Here is a 21,563-nt window from a genome sequence, read left to right as displayed (position 1 = left end):
GCATTTCAAATCATTTCAAAAATAATAATAAAAAAAAAAACCTACATAAAACAGTGTTTAATAGCTACTGCCAAACTGAACCAAAACAAAACACAGACAAACAGAAATGCAAATATATGTATGTACACATCAGCATTTGAGAAAGGAGAAGCACAGGATGAATGTGAAACATTAGATTAGGCACATACGGTCAATTTAAACAGGATGTCAGCATCTATGTCGAAATGAATTCGGTTGAAACAGTGGGGTGGAGCACTCCTTCCTTAAGATAGAGCAGAGTTTTATCCTTGATAGATCAGCGTTTTAACCTGATGTCTAGCAACTGCATCTGTAGTGTATGGTGTTTTCATTCGTTTCTCCGTTATCGAGAAGTGATTCAAAAACCGATTCGCTCAAAACTTGATTTATGGAAGTGGAAATCAAAGGGGGGAGTGTTTGAAATCTAGCAGTAACTGTTTAGGTGACTGTTGTATGTGAATTTAAAACTGCAACCTTTACACTCTTGTAATAAGTCTTGGGATGAGACAGATATGAGAGAAAGTTTGCTTCCATATATGCAGCATTTAATCTGTTTTAACTGAACCCCGGTGCCCTTATTCAGCTATCCAACACGGGGCCTTTAATTCAATTCATGTAGGATTTCCTGAAGGATTCGTCTTGTGAATTTGCCATCAGGTAGAAAGCGAGGCACTTGTGTTGACCGAGTTGGTAATGTTACCTCAAATTCTTCGCCCACCTCTGATCGGACAAATACGAGACAGATTTGTGGCTTTAATTGGCAGTTTAGTGTGAAAGATTACTGACTGTACCAAAAACCTGCCACGTCCTCAAGTTTTGAGTAAATGGGTTGAAAATGTGCAAAACTTTCCCCTTCCTATCAGATTGGATCAGGTCATCCAATGATACAGGCAATCTGATAAATCAATGCTGATTAATAAGAAAATGTGCAACTTTGGTAAAAAAAAAAAAAAAAAAAAAAAATCAACCAGAATCAACAACGATATGTAGAGAAATCAAATGCAGCTCTCATCCGTTACTCTAAATGTCACGAGGATACAGTGCTCATCAGACCGAAGGCAAAGAGGGAGAGATTGGACTTCCATCATAGAGGATCAACGAGACACATCACAGCTCAGAAACAAAAATCCATGTCACCGCTCCGTTATTCGAACGCTCACACAGGTCCGCTCCGTGAATCATAAAATACGCTTGCGTACACACTGTTCTCTCTACTACAGACGGCACGATGGGGGATTTATGAGTGACGAACACGTATACATGCCTCCCTTTTCAGGAAGGTTGATATTGCATTAACGGGTTCACAAAACAGGACAAAGCCAGAGAGGCAGCGGCGGAAAGATGAGGGTTAAGATGAAGACGGAGATTAAAACCGATCTAATCAAAGACAATGAGACGGAAGGAAAGCAAGATGAAAAGGACAGCGTAGGGTTCCAAGGCAGATCCTTTTGACTTAAAGTCTGACTCCAGTTTGAGAAAGGAAAAAAAAAAAAAAAAAAAGAGACCCTCCGTCACTTCGCCAGCCTCTACCGCTCGCAGTTCTCATTCGGACATGCTGCTATTTCAAATGATTACCTTTGTTTAGCTTTAGATTTTAAATGTCACGAGTATTACACTGCTGTAACTTCATACCGACATCAAAATAATCGGAAAAGTGAGGAGGGGCTCAATTTGCTTTGGATCAGAAACGAACCATGGATTTTGCGAGAGCTGTTCCCATTTGGACGAGACCAACAGGAAGCAGAGGGATAAAGCAGCAGGAAGTCAGTGTGTCCACCCTAAAGGTTCCCCCAGGACTCTGGAGGTGGGAACTGTTCAATGTCTCCGCTCTCGTCATGGGACTCGTCGGCTAAATCGAACGTCAGCTTGTATCGCAACCGAACCTTTTCCTGTGGGAGGAAAAAAAAAAAAAAAAAAAACCACACAAATGATGTCAGGACAGAAATCTAGAATGAATCCATTCAAAGGAATATACTTCAGACTCCTCCCACAAAGGTTAAATAAACGAACAACAATCGCTATAGCGATGAACGAGTCATTACTACAATGAAGTAGATTGAGAGCATTAATATAAACCTGTGACTTGAATTAAAGTCACAGCTGCAGTCACAGAAAAGGAATCGACACCTACTGACCAATCAGATTTGAGAATTCAACGATGCTGTGGTATAAATATCTATGACTCATCCTTTTAGAAGAAAGGGTGATGGTTAATGGTTATGCGTTATCTATTCCTTTCTCAGTATAGGGGGGAAAAAATCGGTGATTAAAACACTGGAGTATTACTTTAAAATGTGCACACTCGGACGGAGTCGTTTAAACACCTGAGCTAAAAGGTATTTGAGAGTGTGTAACCTTTTGAGGGTTGGCCAGCAGCAGGACTTGTGTAATCGCAGCAGGTGGGAGTATGGGGTTGAAGGCCGGCAGGTCCGATCCAGACGGCGGCTGCAGTTTCACCCTCATCGTCTACGCGGACATGAGACAGAAATACAAAGCACCGTGAGGAAACCTGCAAACAGCGCTTCTTTATGGTTTAAAGGAAATTAGCATGTCAAACAGAGACTATGGACCCACCTTGGGGACGGCGGCCTGGAAGCGGATGTTCGTGACGGGCATGGGAGCGGATGACAGCATGGAGATGATGACCACCAGAACGTCGGGCCGAGACAGAGGACACTCGCGCGCAAAGTGCAACAGGACACGCAAGCTGTGCTTGTCGAAGATCGTCACAGGCAACATGCTACCTGTGAGGCAGGAGAAGAGAATAGATGAGGAGTAAGAAAGGGGAAAAAAAAATATATAGAAAAATCACAATCCCCAGCAGAAGTTGAAGCAAAGATGTGCGTTTCTTACTAGGTTTGATGGATTCCAGGGGCACAGTGATGCTGGCCAGAGAGATCTCGTCCTGAGGAGTGGAAGCAGGGCCAACGCTCAGTGCAGGAGCCTCGTTGCTGTGCTGCATGTTCAGGAGATTAGCAGGCTCAGAGGAAAATGCTAGGACAGGACTCGGGCTTGCGACCGGGTTTGCGTTCGACTTGCTCTGGAGATCTCGTAGGCTGAGCTTGGACTGAGGCTGAAGTTTGTCCCTGCAGAGCACACATGGACATCACTTCTTGTCATCGCACATCCTGTATTTAATCATCACAGAGGAATATAATCCCTAATCACCTATGCTACATTTAATACCTCTGTAACAAAACATTCAAACGCATGTCTCGGGTCAGAGGCTCTACTCAAGTGCTTCATTTGATGGTGAATGTAATCAGAAGAAATGAATGGTGGTGATTATTCTCCGAATTTGAAATCATACTAGTTACATTGCTTTACATTTTGTTTGGACTGTACCATTTGACCTGCAGGCTCTCAGGGGGCAGCGATTGCTGTAGCAGGGTCTTCCCCAGCATGTCCAATTCATCCAGGGACTTGACAGCGGAGGTGGGGGCGCCAACAGGGACCTGGGGGGTGGTAACTGATGGCAACAGCATGGAGGCTGGTACTGGGGGGACAGGTGTGTCTACAGTATCTGAAGTCTAAAACACACAAGACAGGATTAGAGATAAATGGGGGAAAGAACAACCAACTGTGACGATCCAGCAACATTCTGAACATAGCTTGTCAATTTCTTTCTCTCACCTGGAATGAGTTCCATGTGGAGGCATCAGCAGACTGGGAGGAAGCCAGAGTAGAACTAGGAGTGTTGTCAGTTAGCCCTACGACAAATGGACCACCGCAAATTAAACAGATTAAAGCTCATCGTTTAAAAAATAAAAAATAAAATAACACACTGTGTGCATTTAATAGAAAAGTGAGATAATAGCCAAGACATTTGATGTCCAGCGTTTGTATCTTTAGTTCAGCTATTTAAGAGTCTCATCCAAAATCTTTAAGTACATGCTCAAATCTTCATACACTTGCTTCAAATTACATCGTTATTTAATCTCTCTCTCTTTTTTTAATTTTTTTTTTATATATAAACCATTTTGAGGAGTGACAGGAATGGTGCATGTTTACACATTTAAGTTCAGCATTCTGTCTTTTAACTCTGGGAGGCAGGGCCTAATATAATAAATGTCAATAATGTAGGTTAATGCTGAACAGGAACACAAATACACACTACTCCTGCTATGTTACAAAAGAATTTCTTTTAAAATGAGATTATGTAGCTTAACTATGTTTTATACAAGTATACAAAGACATATACGAAGACTTCAACTTCAATCCTCACAACATTCTCCTAGTATGGTCGGTGCTCAGGGAATGTGCTGATCAGCGTACAGATGTCCTCACAGACATCTTCAACATATCCCTGAGCCCAAGCAGTTGTCCCTGTGTGCTTCAAAACGACCACCATCATCATCGCTGTGCCGAAGAATCCATCTGTGTCCTGCCTGTATGACTACCCGCCTGTTACACTCTCACCTATCATCATGAAGTGCTTCGAGCGGCTGGTCATGAAGCACATAAAGAACAGTCTTCCCACCACACTGGACCCATTTCAATATGCATACCATCCCAACAGAAGACAAAATATCTGCTACCATCCATCTGTCTGTCTCTGACCCATCTAGATAAAAAGGACAATAACGTAAGGACGTAACGTTCATAGACTTCAGTTCAGCATTCGATCATCCCACAACAACTGACAACAAAGCTGAGCCTGCTTGGTTTAAACACCTCCCTCTGTAACTTGATCCTGGACTTTCTGACCGGGAGACCCCAGTCCATCACGATCAGCAACTCCAGCACCACCACACTGAACCCTAGGGCTGTGTGCTCAGTCCACTGCTGTTTTCAGTGCTGACTCATGACTGTGCTGCTAAGTTCAGTTCTAATCATATCAGCGAGTTTGCCTCATCAGCAACAATGATGTGTCAGCATACAGGGAGGAGGTGAACCAGCTCGCAGAATGGTGGAGACAACAATCTCTCTCTCAAAGTTGAAAAGACAAAAAGAGATGAGTGTCGACTTCAGGAGAACTCAAGTGGACCACTCGCCACTGCACATCAACAGAACTGGAGGACTTGAAAGCGGATTTAAACAGCTTGGAACAGACACACTTCTGCAAAATTCCTCCATGGGATCTCAAAAAGCCTAAAATCCAGCTGGATTTAACAAGGAACCAAAAATCCAAAACGCATCCGAATGATTTCCATCAACAATTTCTGGACATAAGAGCAGGGTACGCACAACATATCCCATTATACTAGGGATGTCACGAGAACCGATACTTCGGTTCCAACAGTCTTAAAATGTGACGGTACTTGTTTTTCTGCAGTAGCATAGGTACCGTTGGTAATGAAGGTACCGATGTTGCAATTCTTCCAGAGCTGATGGGGGCAGAAAATACGAGTAAGTGTATTAGTTGGTCCACAAGTGGTAAAGAAGAAGAACGCCTACAAGCACACGGGAAAAACTACAGAAGATGGTGACAAGTTTAGCTCCGCCCCGACTTGTTTAGAGGAAAGGTGGTATGGAATATGGAAATACATCACATTCGAGGCAGATGACAAACATAATTGATGTTCTGAAGCCGGTGTGGTGACGTCCACTGGAAAGCCACGAGTTGCCACAGTGAGTTGTGGTGTTCAATTTCTGTTTCTTTACTCATTAGCACTTCTTGGTCAAAGACTTATACAAATGTGGCCGTTAAAAATGCGCGTCAAAAAAAACTGGATCCTACGATTTCAAGCGGTATCACACGGAATCATGCGCATGCTGCTGGCACAGGAAATACAACACCAATAGGGGAGAGTCATGTTTCATTTGAATAAACACGGCTTGCTGGTAGATACAGTAGTTCTGCCAGGACATATACTGTATACACACATTCTTTTACCAACCAAACCGTGCTGTTTCTTGTACTGAAGCCCATTATCTGCTTGTGCTTGGCCCGCGGATCTGTGAACCTTTCTGTGAAAGCTTATTAATCTCAGCACATTTGCATATGAATCCAAAGCTACTCAAGCTACAGTAAGTGAGCATATGCATTTTACTCCATGGATTGCCCAATTAAACAAACTGCATTCCTTTTCAAAAAAAATATCGTCATTGTAAAATAATGTTAAAACCAAGCCTATTCAGCCATTTTCCAACTCCAGCATTCAACAATATATGAAAAAAAAAAAACAAGTGTCATTTGCCCATTTGGCTTACGTATAAAAAACCCATCTGGAGAGAGTCAAAAGCTCCAAGTTTCTTGGTGTGCACATGACGGAGGACCTCTCCTGGACTCTCAACACCACCTGCCTAGTCGAGAAAGCCCCGCAGCACCTCCACTTCCTGCAGAGAGAGAGCTGAAGAGACCCAAACTCCCCCCCATCCTCACCTCCTTCTACAGAAGGTAAAGGGTAAATGGTCTACACTTATATAGCGCTTTTATCCAAAGCGCTTTACACTGTCTCTCATTCACCCATTCACACACACACACACTCACACACCAATGGTAGCAGAACTGCCATGCAAGGCGCTAACTTGCCATCAGGAGCAACTTGGGGTTCAGGGTCTTGCCCAAGGACACTTCGGCATGTGGGGTCATAGGGGAATCGAACCTCCAACCCTACGATTAGCGGACAACCCGCTCTACCACCTGAGCCACAGCCGCCCCAGAACGACGATAGAGAGCGTCTTGACCAGCTGTCTCACCGTGTGGTATGGGAACTGCACAGCCTCCGACCGCAAGACCCTACAGTGAAATGTGAGGACAGCTGAAAAGATTATCGGGGTCTCTCTATCCACTACCGACACATCCTTCAACAACCGCTGCATCCGCAAAGCCACCAGTGTTGCAGACAACCCCGCTCACCCTTTTCATGGACTCTTCACCCTCCTGCCATCTGGCAGAAAGTACAGGAGCATCCGTTCCACCACCAGGAACAGTTTCTTCCATGAGTCAGTCAGAGTACTCAACAACCTGCTGCCTCCCAACGCTCACCTGGGCTAGTCAAACACCTAACCCAGTCAAACTCAGTAGCACTGCACACTGCACTTTACATAGCTACATCAGTCACTTTATACTATGGAACTCATTTTTGCTGCCAATATTACTTCTATACTTATACTGCTATATTACACAATAGTCTACTGCCCATGTTGTATGTACTTATTGTTTTGTTCTGTGTATTTATTGTTTTGCACTTGTCTCACACTATTGTGTATTTGCACTTTATGTAGTCTTGCGTACTGTTCCGTGCGGCACCATGGTCCTGAAGAAACGTCATGTATATGTTCCAATGTATACAAACTACATAGAGGAATGACAATAAAAACCCCACTTGAACTTGTACTTCTTGGTATACGAAATGTGACGTGTCTCTAGGTAAGCCCTTACCCAAAGACATGAGTTCATCATCCAGCAGACTGATACCCAGCTCGTGTGATGGTGTGGGCTGGGAGGGGAATTCTGGGAAAGTGGGAGCTGAAGGTGATGTGTCCAGTCCAGTGAGGTCCAGCAGGGCCGTGCTGTTCCCTGCCAATGAAAATAAAATGTTGGTAAAACAGGGCTGAAATGAGTAATTGTAATTGTAAGTATGGAATTATTACATGTTATTCATCATTTCAAGTGTGTTTTAATGAACATTAGGCATCTAACAACATTAGATCTTAAACATTTGAATGTAGATTGTTTTCGCCCCTGATTATGTCTGAATTATCATAATAACCAGTACTGAAAAACAGTAGTGAACTGTATCAATTCAATATATTTACTTTAACGTGTACAGTGTGTAGCAGTACGGCTGTGCAATTACCCTTAAGTGTTGGCATAGTGCTGCTGTCTCCATTCACCTCCTCTCCCTTCACAAGCTGCCTATAGAGGTTAATAACCTGCGTCAGACTGTCATTGGCCTGCAGGATCTCCGCTTTAGAGAGAGAGAGAGAGAGAGAGAGAGAGATCAAACATCATCGCTTGCTTTGGATCCAACCTCTCCTGTAACAACATCTGAAAGTGATGAATTTCATTCATTTACATTTATTCATTTAGCAGACGCTTTTATCCAAAGTGACTTACAAATGAGGAAATACAAGCAAAGCGATACATCAAGCGGAGAACAATACAAGTAGTGCTACAATACAAGATCTTTAAGTTCTAGAGAAGCAAAGTGAGTCCAGGTGTAAGAGCCAGAGTAATTATTTATTTATTTAATACTGTGGAGGTGGGCATGTTAGGGGTTAGTTAAGTGTTCACGGAAGAGGTGGGTCTTTAGCCGTTTTTTGAAGATAGTGACAGATTCTGCGGTCCAGTTCATTTGAAGGTTCTGGAAAGGGACCTCATGCATCGCTGAGTAGGCACTACCAGGCACTGGTCGTTAACCAATCGCAGATTGCGTGAGGGAATGTAAACCTCAAGGAGAGTGTTGAGTGTTGATTCCTATTCATATTCAATTTGAAGTAATATAAATACATTACTGATAGGATTTCTCTGTTCTTGTGTGACCCCACGCCATCCACAGGGCCTGAGGGCTCACTGAATGGTTCGAGGAGTATGAAAAGGAAATAAATCACATGATGTGGCTTTCACAGTCATCAGATCTCTCTCAAATTAAACATCTATGGGAGATTTTGAAGCAACCTGTCAGACAGCACTCTCCACTACCATCATCACAACACCACCAACTGAGGGAATATCTTTTGGAAGATTTGGTGTTCATCCCTTAAAGAAAGCTTGAACACTTAGAGGTTCATTCGAAACACTTGTACATGGACTTGCCTTTCAATTAGTCTGCACATCAAGCAGAGAGCTAATGATGAACAGAGTAAAGGGAGAGACATGATACGTGTATTGTTTGAGGGAGACTGATACTGCAGACTAATGAGATGATCAGTTAACAGTAGGTCTGTTATTTAACTTACTGTAACTCAATCTAGCAAGATACTTCACCACCTGCAAATGACTTTAGCTCCCGAGTGGCACAACAGAAAAGTGTTCTCCCTATCGTTTGAATCCAGACGATGCCACAGCCATCTGTGGCCAGGAGCCAAGGGAACAAAAATGTTCTCTGGGTGTGAGGGATGGCATACTCTCGCTCACCGCTGTCAGTCAGAGCCACACTAGCCAATCGAGGGCATCTGCGAGCTTTCCTCCATGTGTGTTACACTGCCCTGTGAGCAGCAGTTCGAACAGATGTATAGGGGAGAGCTGGCTGATAGTTTGGAAATGGCCAAGATCAAATTAGGGAGAAAATAAATTTGACCCACTGATGAAATCTTTTCTTGGATTTTCTGTTGGTTCTTACCTAGAGCTTCATCGTTGTCTTCTGTGTCACTGGCCAGTCTGAACAGAGTGGGCCTCATCTTCTCACAGCGCTGGTACAAATCCTACAAAATACACAGTCAAAAGGAGTAACATGAAGCGCCACTACAAAACAAAACCATAAACGAATCACGCTAATAAATCATTAATTAAACGGTGATGAAAAAAACTCTAGTCCATGTTCCCTCATGTTAGTTGCTTATTGGGAGCTTTGTAAGAAAGAAATTAATTCAAAGTGGAAATACTGAGCGTGCGCGCGCATGTGTTTTCATACCTTGATGAGCTCTTCGTTGTCGTGCGAGCTGGTGTCTTTGTTGTAGTCTGCTAGTAGCTGTGTGAGCAGTGTGACACTCTCTTTCACTTCCTGAATAGCGTTTACTCTCTTCGATACCTTCTCCATGCGCTTCTGATCCTGCGGGATAAACTCGGACTCAGTATTTTGTAAAGATTTTAAACGATGCGTTTTGTTTGAGTAGTGGACAGGGATGTCTCTTTGAATATGACTATTAAACTAGTGTGCGTGTCCCAATACTTACTACTCGACAGAACATATCCAGTCAATAACCAGTGAATCTTTAGATGCCGAATTCACTTTATTTGCTAAACCACTTTCCTGGTGGCCTCCACTTTACAGGTACAGGAATGTGGTTTAGCATGCTGCAAAACTGAGTATTATGAGAAACGCAATAATACTAACAATACGACGTATGCAATTGTTAATATAATTTAGGTTCCAGTTTAAAACTTTCATTGTCTCCAGTGTAGCAGTTGGTTCTGGTGTGGTGCACAGGGTGTAGAAATAATTAAAGCACCCCTGGGACAAAGAGAGAGCACCGCAGAAGCAACAAGGAGGTATTATAGCTACATGAATTTACCTTCAAAATAATTTATTTAAACTGCAAGCATGATGGTCATTGAACTTCATTTAAAAAAAACAACAACAACAACAACAAAAAAAAAACAATACTGAGCTTAATTAAGGTATTAGACTGTACAAAACAATAATAGAGGTCATGACAAAACAAATGTGCTGCTTAATGGGCAAGGCTTGAAAGAACAAGGTAACTGAGCTATAACTACAAAACACACATGCTCTCTCTCACACACACACACACACACACACACACACACACACACACACACACACACACATACCTCCTGAACCATTTCCTTAATAAGCTTGTTTGCCGCTCTCAGGTCCTCCGGGTGAGTGCTGTTGAGTAAGCGTGACAGCATCTACAAAGAGAAAGAAAGAAAGAAAGAGAGAGAGAGAAAGAGAGAGAGAGAGAGAGAGAGAGAGAGAGAGAGAGTATCATTTGAGATTGGTGTTTTCATTAGACATGAATGCAGTGGTTTAGCAGGAATATGGCAATTTAAAAAGTATCATGGGGCAGTCCTTGTTGGCTCGATTCCAAGTTCTAGACTGTTGTATAATGACTATATATTACCCTGTTAGTTACTAAACCCCTCCCAGCCCTACAGCAGGCAGAATTCATTTCTAACGCCTTATATTTTCAGCAGCCCTTAATCATCAAGCTGTGTCTGAACAAATCTAGGTGGGAAAAACATACAAAACCATTTGACAGATAATTTCTTTCAGAGAGCATGATAATGTGAGCATAATAGTTTGATGGTAAATTGGGTTGTGCCTTATCAAACGTTTTGTAAATAAGGACTGGCAAGCAGGCTGGCATCCACATGATCAAAGCTGATTCACTGACTGCGCTCAAACGTCATATGACATTTTCATGAATCAGATAATAATAATATAAAAAAATGAATACCCAGTCAAAGTTTGATGATCAAGGCCGTTGTGGCATGTCACAGCAAGAGCTCTGGCTTTGAATCAGCTCCACTGATATTACATAATCATGTTAATATGGCAGTATGTGCCATCCTGCAGAGATCAGGTCCAGCCCTAATCCGACCGACCTGACCCGAGCATCGAGTTCTCCGGCAGCAGCTTATTTGATTGTGTTGATAGATTTAGTTACATTAGTGCAGGAAAGGCCGAGTCCTTGATTCTCACAGCCACAAGTTTGCTTATTTTTACCTTTGATTTCTCTTCATCCTCAAAGATGGCGTTCTTGGGTCTGGGAGGGGGAGGGGGGAGGGGCTTATCATCCGGAAGAGCAGGGTCCTGTTTCACAATACCTGGAAGAGAAACGAGGCACTCTTGTCACTTGGCAACACGCAAAACACAAGCTGGGACTTCCTGTGGTGTTCAAATCCGACGGGGACGGAAATGACAAACACACAGCACTGTTCTGTAGAACAGCAAAACTGGATTATTCAATATAGGATTTAAATTCCATCGTCAATAAAAATACACTGTTTTATCGTGAGAATTTAGAAACAGTAGAAATCTAAAATCAGTGAGTACATTTACAAGTATAAGGGCAAAAAGTCAGGATTTCACAAATAATTTCATCAGGTTTAACTGTACGGAGATTCCATGCCAGAGAGAACACGAAACCGGTATTGTACTGCTCTTATTTCGCCTGATCTCGTAGTGAAAAAATCAAAAGGGGGATCGCATTCATCAGGTCTAAGTAATAATTCTGAGAAGCCTGATGATTAGGAGTTCAATGTAACAGGAATGACGAAACAATGAGCCTGAAAAAACAACCACTAAAACAAGTATGGTTTGGGGCTGTGATTGGACAGTAATACATTACAGTGTGGCACAATTGCAATGCACAGATAAAAGTGCATTCATCAAATCCTTAAAAAGCAATCCTTTGCTGACTGTGTGCTGGCCACATTGTTGGAAAATGTTCCCTAATCCCCACATAAAACCAGCAGACAGATTCTTCTTCCTCTGCAGAGAAAGCACACCTCAGCAATACAGCAGCGGCGAGTTATCACTTCAGCTCCACCTCAGGAGTGAGCCCACGATCAGAGGAGGTGTAGCTCTTTTACAGAGAGGTGTAAACAACAACAATTTCTCATACACAAGTTTCTAGTTCTCCTTATTAGCCTTCAGAAGGTGGTTCCCTACAACCTTAAGCAACTAATCTGCACAGGAACACTCACTGATAGAATCATCATATCAATCATCACAGAGAAGCAAAAGTCTCCAACACTCATCACAAATGAAGCTGTACCATCTGTGTATTGCACTTCAAGGTGTCCCCACCCTTTAAATATTTACATTTCCTTTTGAATACATTATGTAATTGGATTAAAGACCCAAAAAAACTGAAAAATGTATTTGAAATCTATTTTTAATACACCACACTTCTTGTTTTTTTTTTAAACGTTTGATACACACCTGCAGTTAGAGTGAAACTTGCCAATAAACCATCAGTGAAGTAAAATTATGAGATTTCAAGATACTGTCTTATGTTGTTTGAATAAGCACTTGAATAATCTGATAATGGCTGAAATGACGTCTAGACTTTTCTGGTTACCTTGTTTCTTCAGCATCTGATAAGCATCGGATATTTTGGTCTCTTCCGGAAACCCCACAGTCCAACTGTACATCATTTCTAGTACTTTCTTCTTCACGGGTTCTGGAGCTCGAGAGCCCAGGTACTGTAAACAGAGTACAGACCGATAAGAAACACAGGCGGCACCTAACCCAGTCGCCGGATACACAACACTGCCTCACTATGACCAGAAAATATTCTAACATGTGGGAGTCATACATGCAAAAAACACAAAACAACTCGAGACTTGCCTTTGGAGAAACCACCTTGATGAGCTCATTGAGAAAGCGGAACTTCCCCACTTCATTATGGAACCTCTTCCCACAGTTCTTCATACACGTTTCCAGGACCTTCACAAATCAGCACACACACACACACACACACACACACACACACGTTACGCTGTCTTCTTCAAATGTCAATTTCAAAGCCACTATTAATTAGAGTCACTGTGTTTCACTGTTAGGAGGATTATCGCAGAAACTAATCCCGGAGAGCTTGCTGAGAGGTTTAATACAGGAAGGAGAGATTTAAGATGCAATCAAAAGCTTCAAAGCTGAGACTGAATCTTCCTACTCAGTTTTCAAGCTATGGCGTATGAAGGCTTATTTAAGTATTTGCTCAAACAAAATATATTGATAGCTATAACTTTGGATTACATGAGGACTAGTCTTAAAACACGTAACCTTTGTATAAGCAATGTCGAGGAGTGTGGGTGACTTAAAAGTCACCCACAAGACAGCCAATAAAGTAGTAGCAGTATTTCCAGGACGGGTATCCAGGATGTGCACTAGTTGAAATCACTACATAGTTTAATATGCAACATGTATTAAAATTACACCAAACATGATATAGATAAACATTCAATACAGACGATCAGCTTTAATCCAATCCTTCGATTGAAACTTCATCCTCTCCGAATGCGCTGCTCACTACACCGTAAATGGCAACAAATTGGAAAACACAGTATTCCAACCCTGAACTTCAGATGTACCTGCCTGCCCCAGAACTGCATTATCTTACCGTGAGGGCCTGCATGGCTTCCCATTCCTGCGGCGACTGGATCTTGTGGGCCAAAAGCCTGGTGGCCAGCTGGGGACTGCAGAAAAGAGAAATCCAGATTACAAAGGTCAGCAGATAAATAAGGAGAAGTACGTCCCAAAACAGATTAACTGGATTAAACTGAAAAGTCATAAAACTGCTTACAAACTGGGAGTATATTTGACTCTTTAGACAAAGGAAGGATAATGAACTTGTGTGTGAATTTCTACAACAGCGACTCTGATAGTAGTCACAGGTTTGTATGAAGACATAATTGTTTCTCATTACTGTTTCTATAGTAACAACTTACACAGGGACTTGTGTGGTGGACCTTCCACATAATCTAAGCCTAATAGTAAATGATGTTATTTAACAAAGAGAAACATCGAATCGCTGATGTAGCACACGCTTATTCTGTAAGGAAACATTTATTTAACTTATGGATGGAGGCTCCAGTGTCAGGGCTTGGGAAAGTCTTCCAAAGAGAGGACTGGGGAGGGGGGAGGCTGGTGAAGGAATAACCTTTTACAGCTGCTTAATATATCATGTGTAAATACTGTATGTCTAAATGATTCATACAGTGTTGATGCAGAAGTCTCAACAGCACGCTTTCCTTGCCTGTTTGAAAATTGGGAAAACCCCCTCCTGATTATTCCTCTTGGAAGTCTTAGGACATTTTGAAGAAATGTTTGGCAGTGAGATGTTTTTACTTACTAGCAAATACAAAAAAGTAAAATAAAATAATATTATACACACACACAGGGAAAAAAAGAAAAGAAAAGTATATCAAAAATAACAGTCAGTATCTGGTGGTCTCCAGCTGCGTTAAAGCATCATGAAACAATAAACTACATTTTCTGAGATTTTAACAGGTGTGTTCGAATCGCACATCGCAAAAGACAATCTTAGCATCTGTTAATTTGAATTGCAGGAGAAAGCTGGTTAATTTTGAGCTTCTTTCCACTATTTTCGTCTTCCGGGTTTAAAATCTCGTCTTGTCACACGTCACTGGTAGTGACCTGGCAACGTACCATAATACTTCGACGCCTTGTCAGGGTCTCATAATTATTCATGAGCCTGCGTGTTCTTATCCTATGAGAAGATGCTGTCTCTTAATTATTCACGACAGCACGTGGTGCTTTCCTACAGATGTAGTAGATGAGAGAGGTTCAAATGGGTGTTTGTTTCAGTTGTTTGTTTCAGTGGTCTAAGTGTTCGAGTGCGTTTATTCTGGAGAGCTATGAGAATCGGAGAAAGGTGGACTTCGGACTTGCTCATGAAAGCAGTTTGCGTCTACACAAATGATGCGGTATTCAGTCCTGAGGACTTTTGTATCCCTTCAAATGAGGTATGCGTCTAATTTTTAACAATGACAGTTTTACTTGCCTTTTGAGTTAATTAAACCGCTTAAAGCTCTGCAGGCCATCGCGTACAAAACTATACAACGAGAGTCTGCTTTGAAGGAACAGCCTTCACCTTTTACTCATGAAACGCTCGAGCCTATTAGCTAGCTACCATTCTGACACTCCTCCCATCTGCCCTGCCTCCAGCTTGAGGAAAACAATATAATAAAATACATTATAAAAACTGTACATACTAATATATATATATTATATAAAAATATTAAAGCTCTGCGGGCCATCACGTGCAAAACTATACAACGAGAGTCCGTGTCAAAGGGAAGTGCCTTCGCCTTTTTATTTGTGAAACACTTGAGCCTATTAGCTAACTACCATGACACTGCTTCAGTGTTATGTTTTCCTGTTATGTTTTCCCCCATAGTCACGCCAGGGGCTAATGATTCAAACAGATAGGGCAGAGGACATGCACTGCTATGTATTGTGTCCCCATTTAGCCCTGGAGATTCAGGAGGAGAGAAGTCCTCTGCCTCATCTGCAAACTTTTTTGTGAGTGTTCTGAAGGATCACCCCCCCTCTTCCTCTCCTGCCTTTCCCTGCCATGCCCACTCCACCTCCCTTCAGAAGAATCTCACAGCCATCCACGCCCATTTAAGCTGCATTTTTCAAAAACTTTCAGAGGTAGACTTTAGCTGAAAGCGGGAGGTTTCATGACCCTTTAAGTACTACAGTGCATCTCATCCTCATGGACTGCACCAGATTCGTCAGTTCTTGCTGTGAGAAGTTGCTCCACTCTTCCACCAAGGCATTTGCAAGTTCTCGATCACGTCTGGTGGGTGGACACACATGATTACATGTAATTTTTCACTGCAAGGACGATCAGCTGTCCTTCCTGTCTCCCTGTAGCACTGTCTTAGGCGTCTTACATTACAGACATTGCAGTTTATTGCTCTGGTCACATCTGCAGTCCTCAAGCCTCCCTGCAGCAGGCCTATGGCATGTTCACGCAGGTGAGCAGGAACCCTAGGCCCTCCTTAGCTATATTACTCAAATACACATTTACAGTTAACAACAGGGCCCACACAATTATGTTTAATTATTTTTTACTTTGAGTAACAAACAATGTAACAAGAAATCATAAATAGGTGCATATAATGCACACAAGGTAAGTACAAACTGCACATTACTGTAAAAAAAAAAAAAAAAAAAAATCGACAATGAACGTCATTATGGATTAGTTGGGTCTGTGACATCACTGTAGATAACGCCCCGTCAGTGACATCACTACACAATGGTGAAAAACACATTTCTATGAATGAAACACATCTGAGAAACAGCGGAGGTCAGAGTGAGCTGCTGCTGAGGGAAAGTACACGATCTACGTCGTCCAAAACATGAGAGTGTTTTATATTAAGCGCTTCAAACTAACTCGTAAGTATATTAATGCGACTTGTCATGTCAGACGCTGCGACAGAAGCGTGTGCTGTTTAATGTGTTCCAGACATGTTTTCTTCAGCACAGAAATGACATGTTTACCTTTATATCCTTATCTGTAAATGTTCGAAATTCACGCCAGTATTTCCATTTTACATAAAGTCTCGTCCTGGCAGCGAGCAAGTCTCCGTTAAACTTCACTGAATGAGCGCAAGTCCACGCATACGCGTCAATCAAACAGAGAAAGGAAACGCAATAATTCTGACTAAAATATTCATTTTGATCAAATATGTTGTTTGATGCGATATTTAGAAACAAATGTAATAGTGTTTTTATGAGAGCAGAAACTGTAATGGGGTTAGAACATGTAATTGTATATAAATATAAGAAGTGTCATACATTTACAGAATAAAGTAACATGTTACTGTGCTGAAATGAGTGAATGTGTGTGTTACTGCAGAACATTCAGCCTCTTACCAGTTAACACTTAGTTTCTGCTTTTTTTTTTTTTTTTTTTTACATTTTTAATAAAGTGATTTAACTTCTGTTTAAAGCTTGTGGACAGTCAGTTGTTTTTTGTTTTCAAAATATAATAATTTTTTTTTAATCCTTTGCACAACATAAACCACAGACACATTTAATACCTTTTCATAGCCTTCAATTTACACAATGTTTGAAGGACAACATCGGCCAGAATGTGACATAACATTTTTTTTTTAAATACAGAAAATAAAAACTGGCCCTTTAATCCAACCAATTGATTAATCAAAGAAATAATCGACAGATTGCAGCCCTAGTAAATTATATTCTACATATTGGAAACTCTACAAGGAAGCTAAGATTTTCTGCCTACAGGCAAGAACACCATATGCTACAAAGCACTAGGGCTCATTTAAAGTGGAACTCACCCTTCAGGTTCATTGCTGAGCTGCTCACAGAAAGCTTTAATGCTGTCCCAGTCGGTCTCTCTGTTTAGAGGGTTTGTCGCTTTGTCTGCAAGTCAAAAGCATACAGAAAATTCACTAGGTTATCCTGCAGGCTTACATTTAAAATGCATGATCAACAAAGCTCTTGTTTAGAGGGCCTGGGAAACATTGCAAAGACTCTATACATAATACTTTGTAACCTTGAATAATCAGTGTAAAAAATGTCCCTGCAGCAGTATTGCCACATTCTTTAAAAATTTTTTTTAAAAACATACACACGGCATAACATGGCCTGTGAAAGTGGAGTTGACTAGTCAAAGCCATGAATGTTTATGTACCGTTCACAGCTGCAACTTTTAGTTTTAAAGGTGCATGGCGCTGTCACTTGTCACTCCGTCCGCTCCTGCTCAGCGGGTTTGTTTTAATGGCAGCGAGTGCACCAAAAAGCAGAGTGTGCCAATACTTAACTCATGGTGAGAACATTCTGAATGGATGTTGAGTATAAACTTTATCAAATGAGTAGTGGCTTTTCTCTGGCTGCATCTCAAAAAAACCCTCACACAGTGTGCTACATGCAGTCTACAAAGCCTTTATGTTATAGCAAACACTAAACGTAACCATAAGCCAATACAAGGTACGATGCATAATTCTTTAATCAATAAAACACTGTAATTGTTGGTAAATTGCTGTGGTGTAAGAGGACGTGCTGTTATAACTCTGCCTCACACAGTCACTGATTATTTACCTACAACAGCATGTCTCGTGTTTTATTCCTTACATAAAATATATACATGTGCAGGTCCTGCAACACTGGATTACTAGGGGACGGGGGTGTGTGTGTGTATGGTTGGGGTATTTCCACTTTGCATATTCATATGATCTGGATTTCTTGATGAAGGTAAAGCATGGACACTGATGTGAGATTATAGGACAACACACAAAAAAAAGCACACATCAACAAATGTATTATTCAACAAAAGCAAAAATAATCTTCTTACCGAGTTTTGCATGCCTGAAATTTTCCCCCCAGTTTAGTCAGATCACAAGACCTAATATTTCACATAAGCACTAACAACTTCTACCGCTTTCCAACCTTTACTCAACTAAATAAATGAATAAATAATGTGGATCCCCAAGAACACTCACTATACTGAATGGAAAGGCTGAAAACTTACACTACCCATCAGTAACTCTTTACTATTACGGAACCATTTGGGTTGAGCCTTACATCACGGGGTCTCGTCGTAGGCATACAAATGATTATTCAGACACACAGGAACTTGCTCGAAACGGGCATCGTCGTTCTTGATTGCGCAATCATGCAGCGTCTCTTCCAAATATCAAGCATGGTCAACAGCTCTTTCATTCAAAGCACACAAGATGAACCGTACGCTGAGTAGACAACGTTTGCATGGTCTTGTCTAGTTTCTCATCTAAATACCTTTTGAAATAAATCACTGCTTGAGAAAGTAATCCATCTCATTCATATTCATTTCACGTGCACTTTCTAAATTACTGCTAGTGACGTGTTATGTTGTCAGCGAAGTGGGCTGAAATAAATTAGCCCCAGTGGGCATGAAATCAAGCAGCTATTTCACCTGACATAACTTGTCAATGATAAGCTAAACGGATATACAGTCTGGGCTAGAACGAAATGAGCCCCAGCCTCACTTCACCACCTTTATTTAAAAAAAACCAGCGACTTTTTAAGGACAGATGTACGTGACTGTCCTGCACTTGATACTGGTTTACATGTCTCGTTCTCAACTACTCGTTACCACAGCTAGTCTGCATTCATCATGTGTAATATGAAATTATAGTATTTTGCAAAAGACAATTTTGTAGTTTCTTCTTTCTATAAGAGCTAAGTTATAATATTTTTTTTTTACTATTCTACAATAAATGTCTTCAGAAAACCTTCCTTCTGCATATAACGTTTTGATATGTAAACGACCATGATGATCTAATACATATGCAAATTAATCCGTGACGTCAACTGGTGACTTCTGGCTACTTTTTGAGAACGAATGAGCTACTTTCCTCTGAAAACACTGGCAGCACTGTACCTATTAGCCAGAAAGGTGTTAGTGTACTCAAATTTGAACTTATTATTTTTTTTCTACGTATTATTGTTATATTTATTTGGAAATTATTATATTTATTTATTCACAAACCATAATCTCGATTGGACACCAAGTAAAAAACTAAGAAAAGCATTTTTATTTCCTCCTGGAGTTGTTTTGAAGAGGTTTTTAATAGTATACCTATCTAAGAATGACTATCTATGAAGCTACTCAAACACGGTTTATTATTCACACATTGCAGGCTTGTTGTTGTTTTATTTGCCAGCTAGTTAGAGGACTAGTTAGCGTGTCATGTGAAATGATCCCTCCCTATTAACTTACACTGGAAGTGACAGCGCTTCTGGCTAGCGTAGTAAGCTAAACCATCTTTCATCGAAATGTCAGCTGAAAAATGACCCGTTTAAGATGTACTTTTAACGCAAAACATCGTGTTTTGACGCTAACCAACGTCTGCAATGAATAAACAGATGTGTTCATGTGATTAGACTCGCTAATTCGCTAGCATATTTAGCTTAGCTTGCAAACAAACTGCCAGGCTAGCTGGCTATCTAGCTAGCTCCCAGTCTTTGCACTGATAAACCTTATGCAAAAACAAGCGCCCCGACAACTAACAACAAAACCCTACGTTTGATTAGTATAAATAGATCTCTTTATGCATTATACCGCGTCACGTGTGCATTATAAAGCTGCTTAATTAAAACTGTGCTTGACTTACTGATGCGAGACTCCAAACTCCCCTCTTCAGGCGGAGCCGCCATCTTTCGGTGATTCCTTTCCAAGTGCAACCCAACTCTCGCGAGATTTCACATCAAGTACACCGCGGTTCTCGCGAGATGTCTTTATACTATACTCGCAAGTCTCGCGATACTCTGCGTTGTGTTGATTTTTACACGACACAGACGATATATGTTTAGATTTCCTCACTCAGCTGGGATCCTCCCACATGAGCATGAAGTATGACTCAGAGCCGAGTGTGAGTCACTGTCACACAGGGTGCGACTGGCACATGGTCTCATGCACCAAATAGTATAATATTTGTTCATTTTCTGCTCCACATTAATGAAAAGTACATTCATTCCTTCATACTGTACACTGTGGTCACTTACACCTGGTGAACTTTATAGAACTACAGTCAGGAGCTGTATTTTCCTACAACTGAGTGTACACACAAATTAACCCCTTACAGGAAAACTACATCCTGAAACACACTAATAGGATGATATTGAAATATTTGCGATGTGTTTAGTGATTCTGGTGTTGATTTTCATTAATGCTGTATTTTTGTTATTCTCATGTGAAGATAGAGGTTGTGTCTAACAGTGACATCACAGGGGTATAGTTCAGCAAACTCATGCATAAGGGACAGATTTCAGCCATCAGATTAAATTTTTAGCTCCTAAAGCTGAAGAGCAACAGCTTCTTTTCTCACTTAGCATCTTCCCCCTGACGTTCAATGTTATGTTACTAGTAGTAGTATAGTATAGTAGTGGAGATAACATACATTGAACTCAGAGTTCCAGATAATAACTCAGACTCGCCCGGCTAGTTACTAATCTACGAGCTGAGAAACACAATGGTGTTGACAGAAGTATCAGTGTGAACGCTGAAAACTTGAAAGTTATCTGTTTGATCAGAGTGTACAGATAAGAAGGTGAGATAGCCGGACTAAAGGATTCAAGCGCTGCTGCATTGCTCTATTTGAATAGCTATAAAGCAAGGGCTAAAATCCACTGCATGACTATTGATAGATAGTTGAAAAGGATTATGGGAAATGTAGAAAAACAAAAAAAGTCAACTATTATTGCAAAATAAATCTTGGATGCCACTGAAAATCACATGTTAATTATAAAGATTAATATGCAACTTGTTCAGGATGTATTTCTTCCCTCAAAGACTATTATGGTTTAGCAACTGCTATGAATTATTCAGTAACTCCAGTGAAATTAATAGGGGATTTATGTAGTTATTAGAGTCAGACTCGCTTATCAGATTCAGTTATAGTATGCAAATGTAGAACTATTCAG

The 21,563-nt window shown here is 41.1% G+C and overlaps 1 protein-coding gene across 1 annotated transcript; it reads right to left on the bottom strand.

Annotated features, from left to right (window-relative positions):
• Positions 1 to 42: 42 nt before the first annotated feature.
• gga1 (golgi-associated, gamma adaptin ear containing, ARF binding protein 1) lies at positions 43 to 20,344 on the bottom strand. Its single transcript, XM_053637289.1, has 17 exons — positions 20,255 to 20,344; positions 17,438 to 17,522; positions 13,720 to 13,795; positions 12,948 to 13,046; positions 12,679 to 12,802; positions 11,319 to 11,419; positions 10,421 to 10,501; positions 9,540 to 9,677; positions 9,249 to 9,330; positions 7,764 to 7,874; positions 7,346 to 7,483; positions 3,652 to 3,728; positions 3,364 to 3,548; positions 2,872 to 3,104; positions 2,593 to 2,762; positions 2,374 to 2,484; positions 43 to 1,907 (listed from the first exon to the last, which is right to left on the bottom strand). Exons 1-17 carry the CDS (start codon positions 20,295 to 20,297, stop codon positions 1,797 to 1,799), a joined length of 1,965 nt encoding a protein of 654 aa, XP_053493264.1. The 5' UTR covers positions 20,298 to 20,344; the 3' UTR covers positions 43 to 1,796.
• Between the last annotated feature and the right edge of the window lie 1,219 nt (positions 20,345 to 21,563).

The sequence above is a fragment of the Ictalurus furcatus genome, chromosome 12 (assembly GCF_023375685.1).
Source record: "Ictalurus furcatus strain D&B chromosome 12, Billie_1.0, whole genome shotgun sequence".
In the NCBI taxonomy this organism is placed as follows: domain Eukaryota; kingdom Metazoa; phylum Chordata; class Actinopteri; order Siluriformes; family Ictaluridae; genus Ictalurus; species Ictalurus furcatus.
The sequence above is the reverse complement of the archived record's forward strand: the minus strand, read 5'-3'. Positions and strand labels throughout refer to the sequence as shown.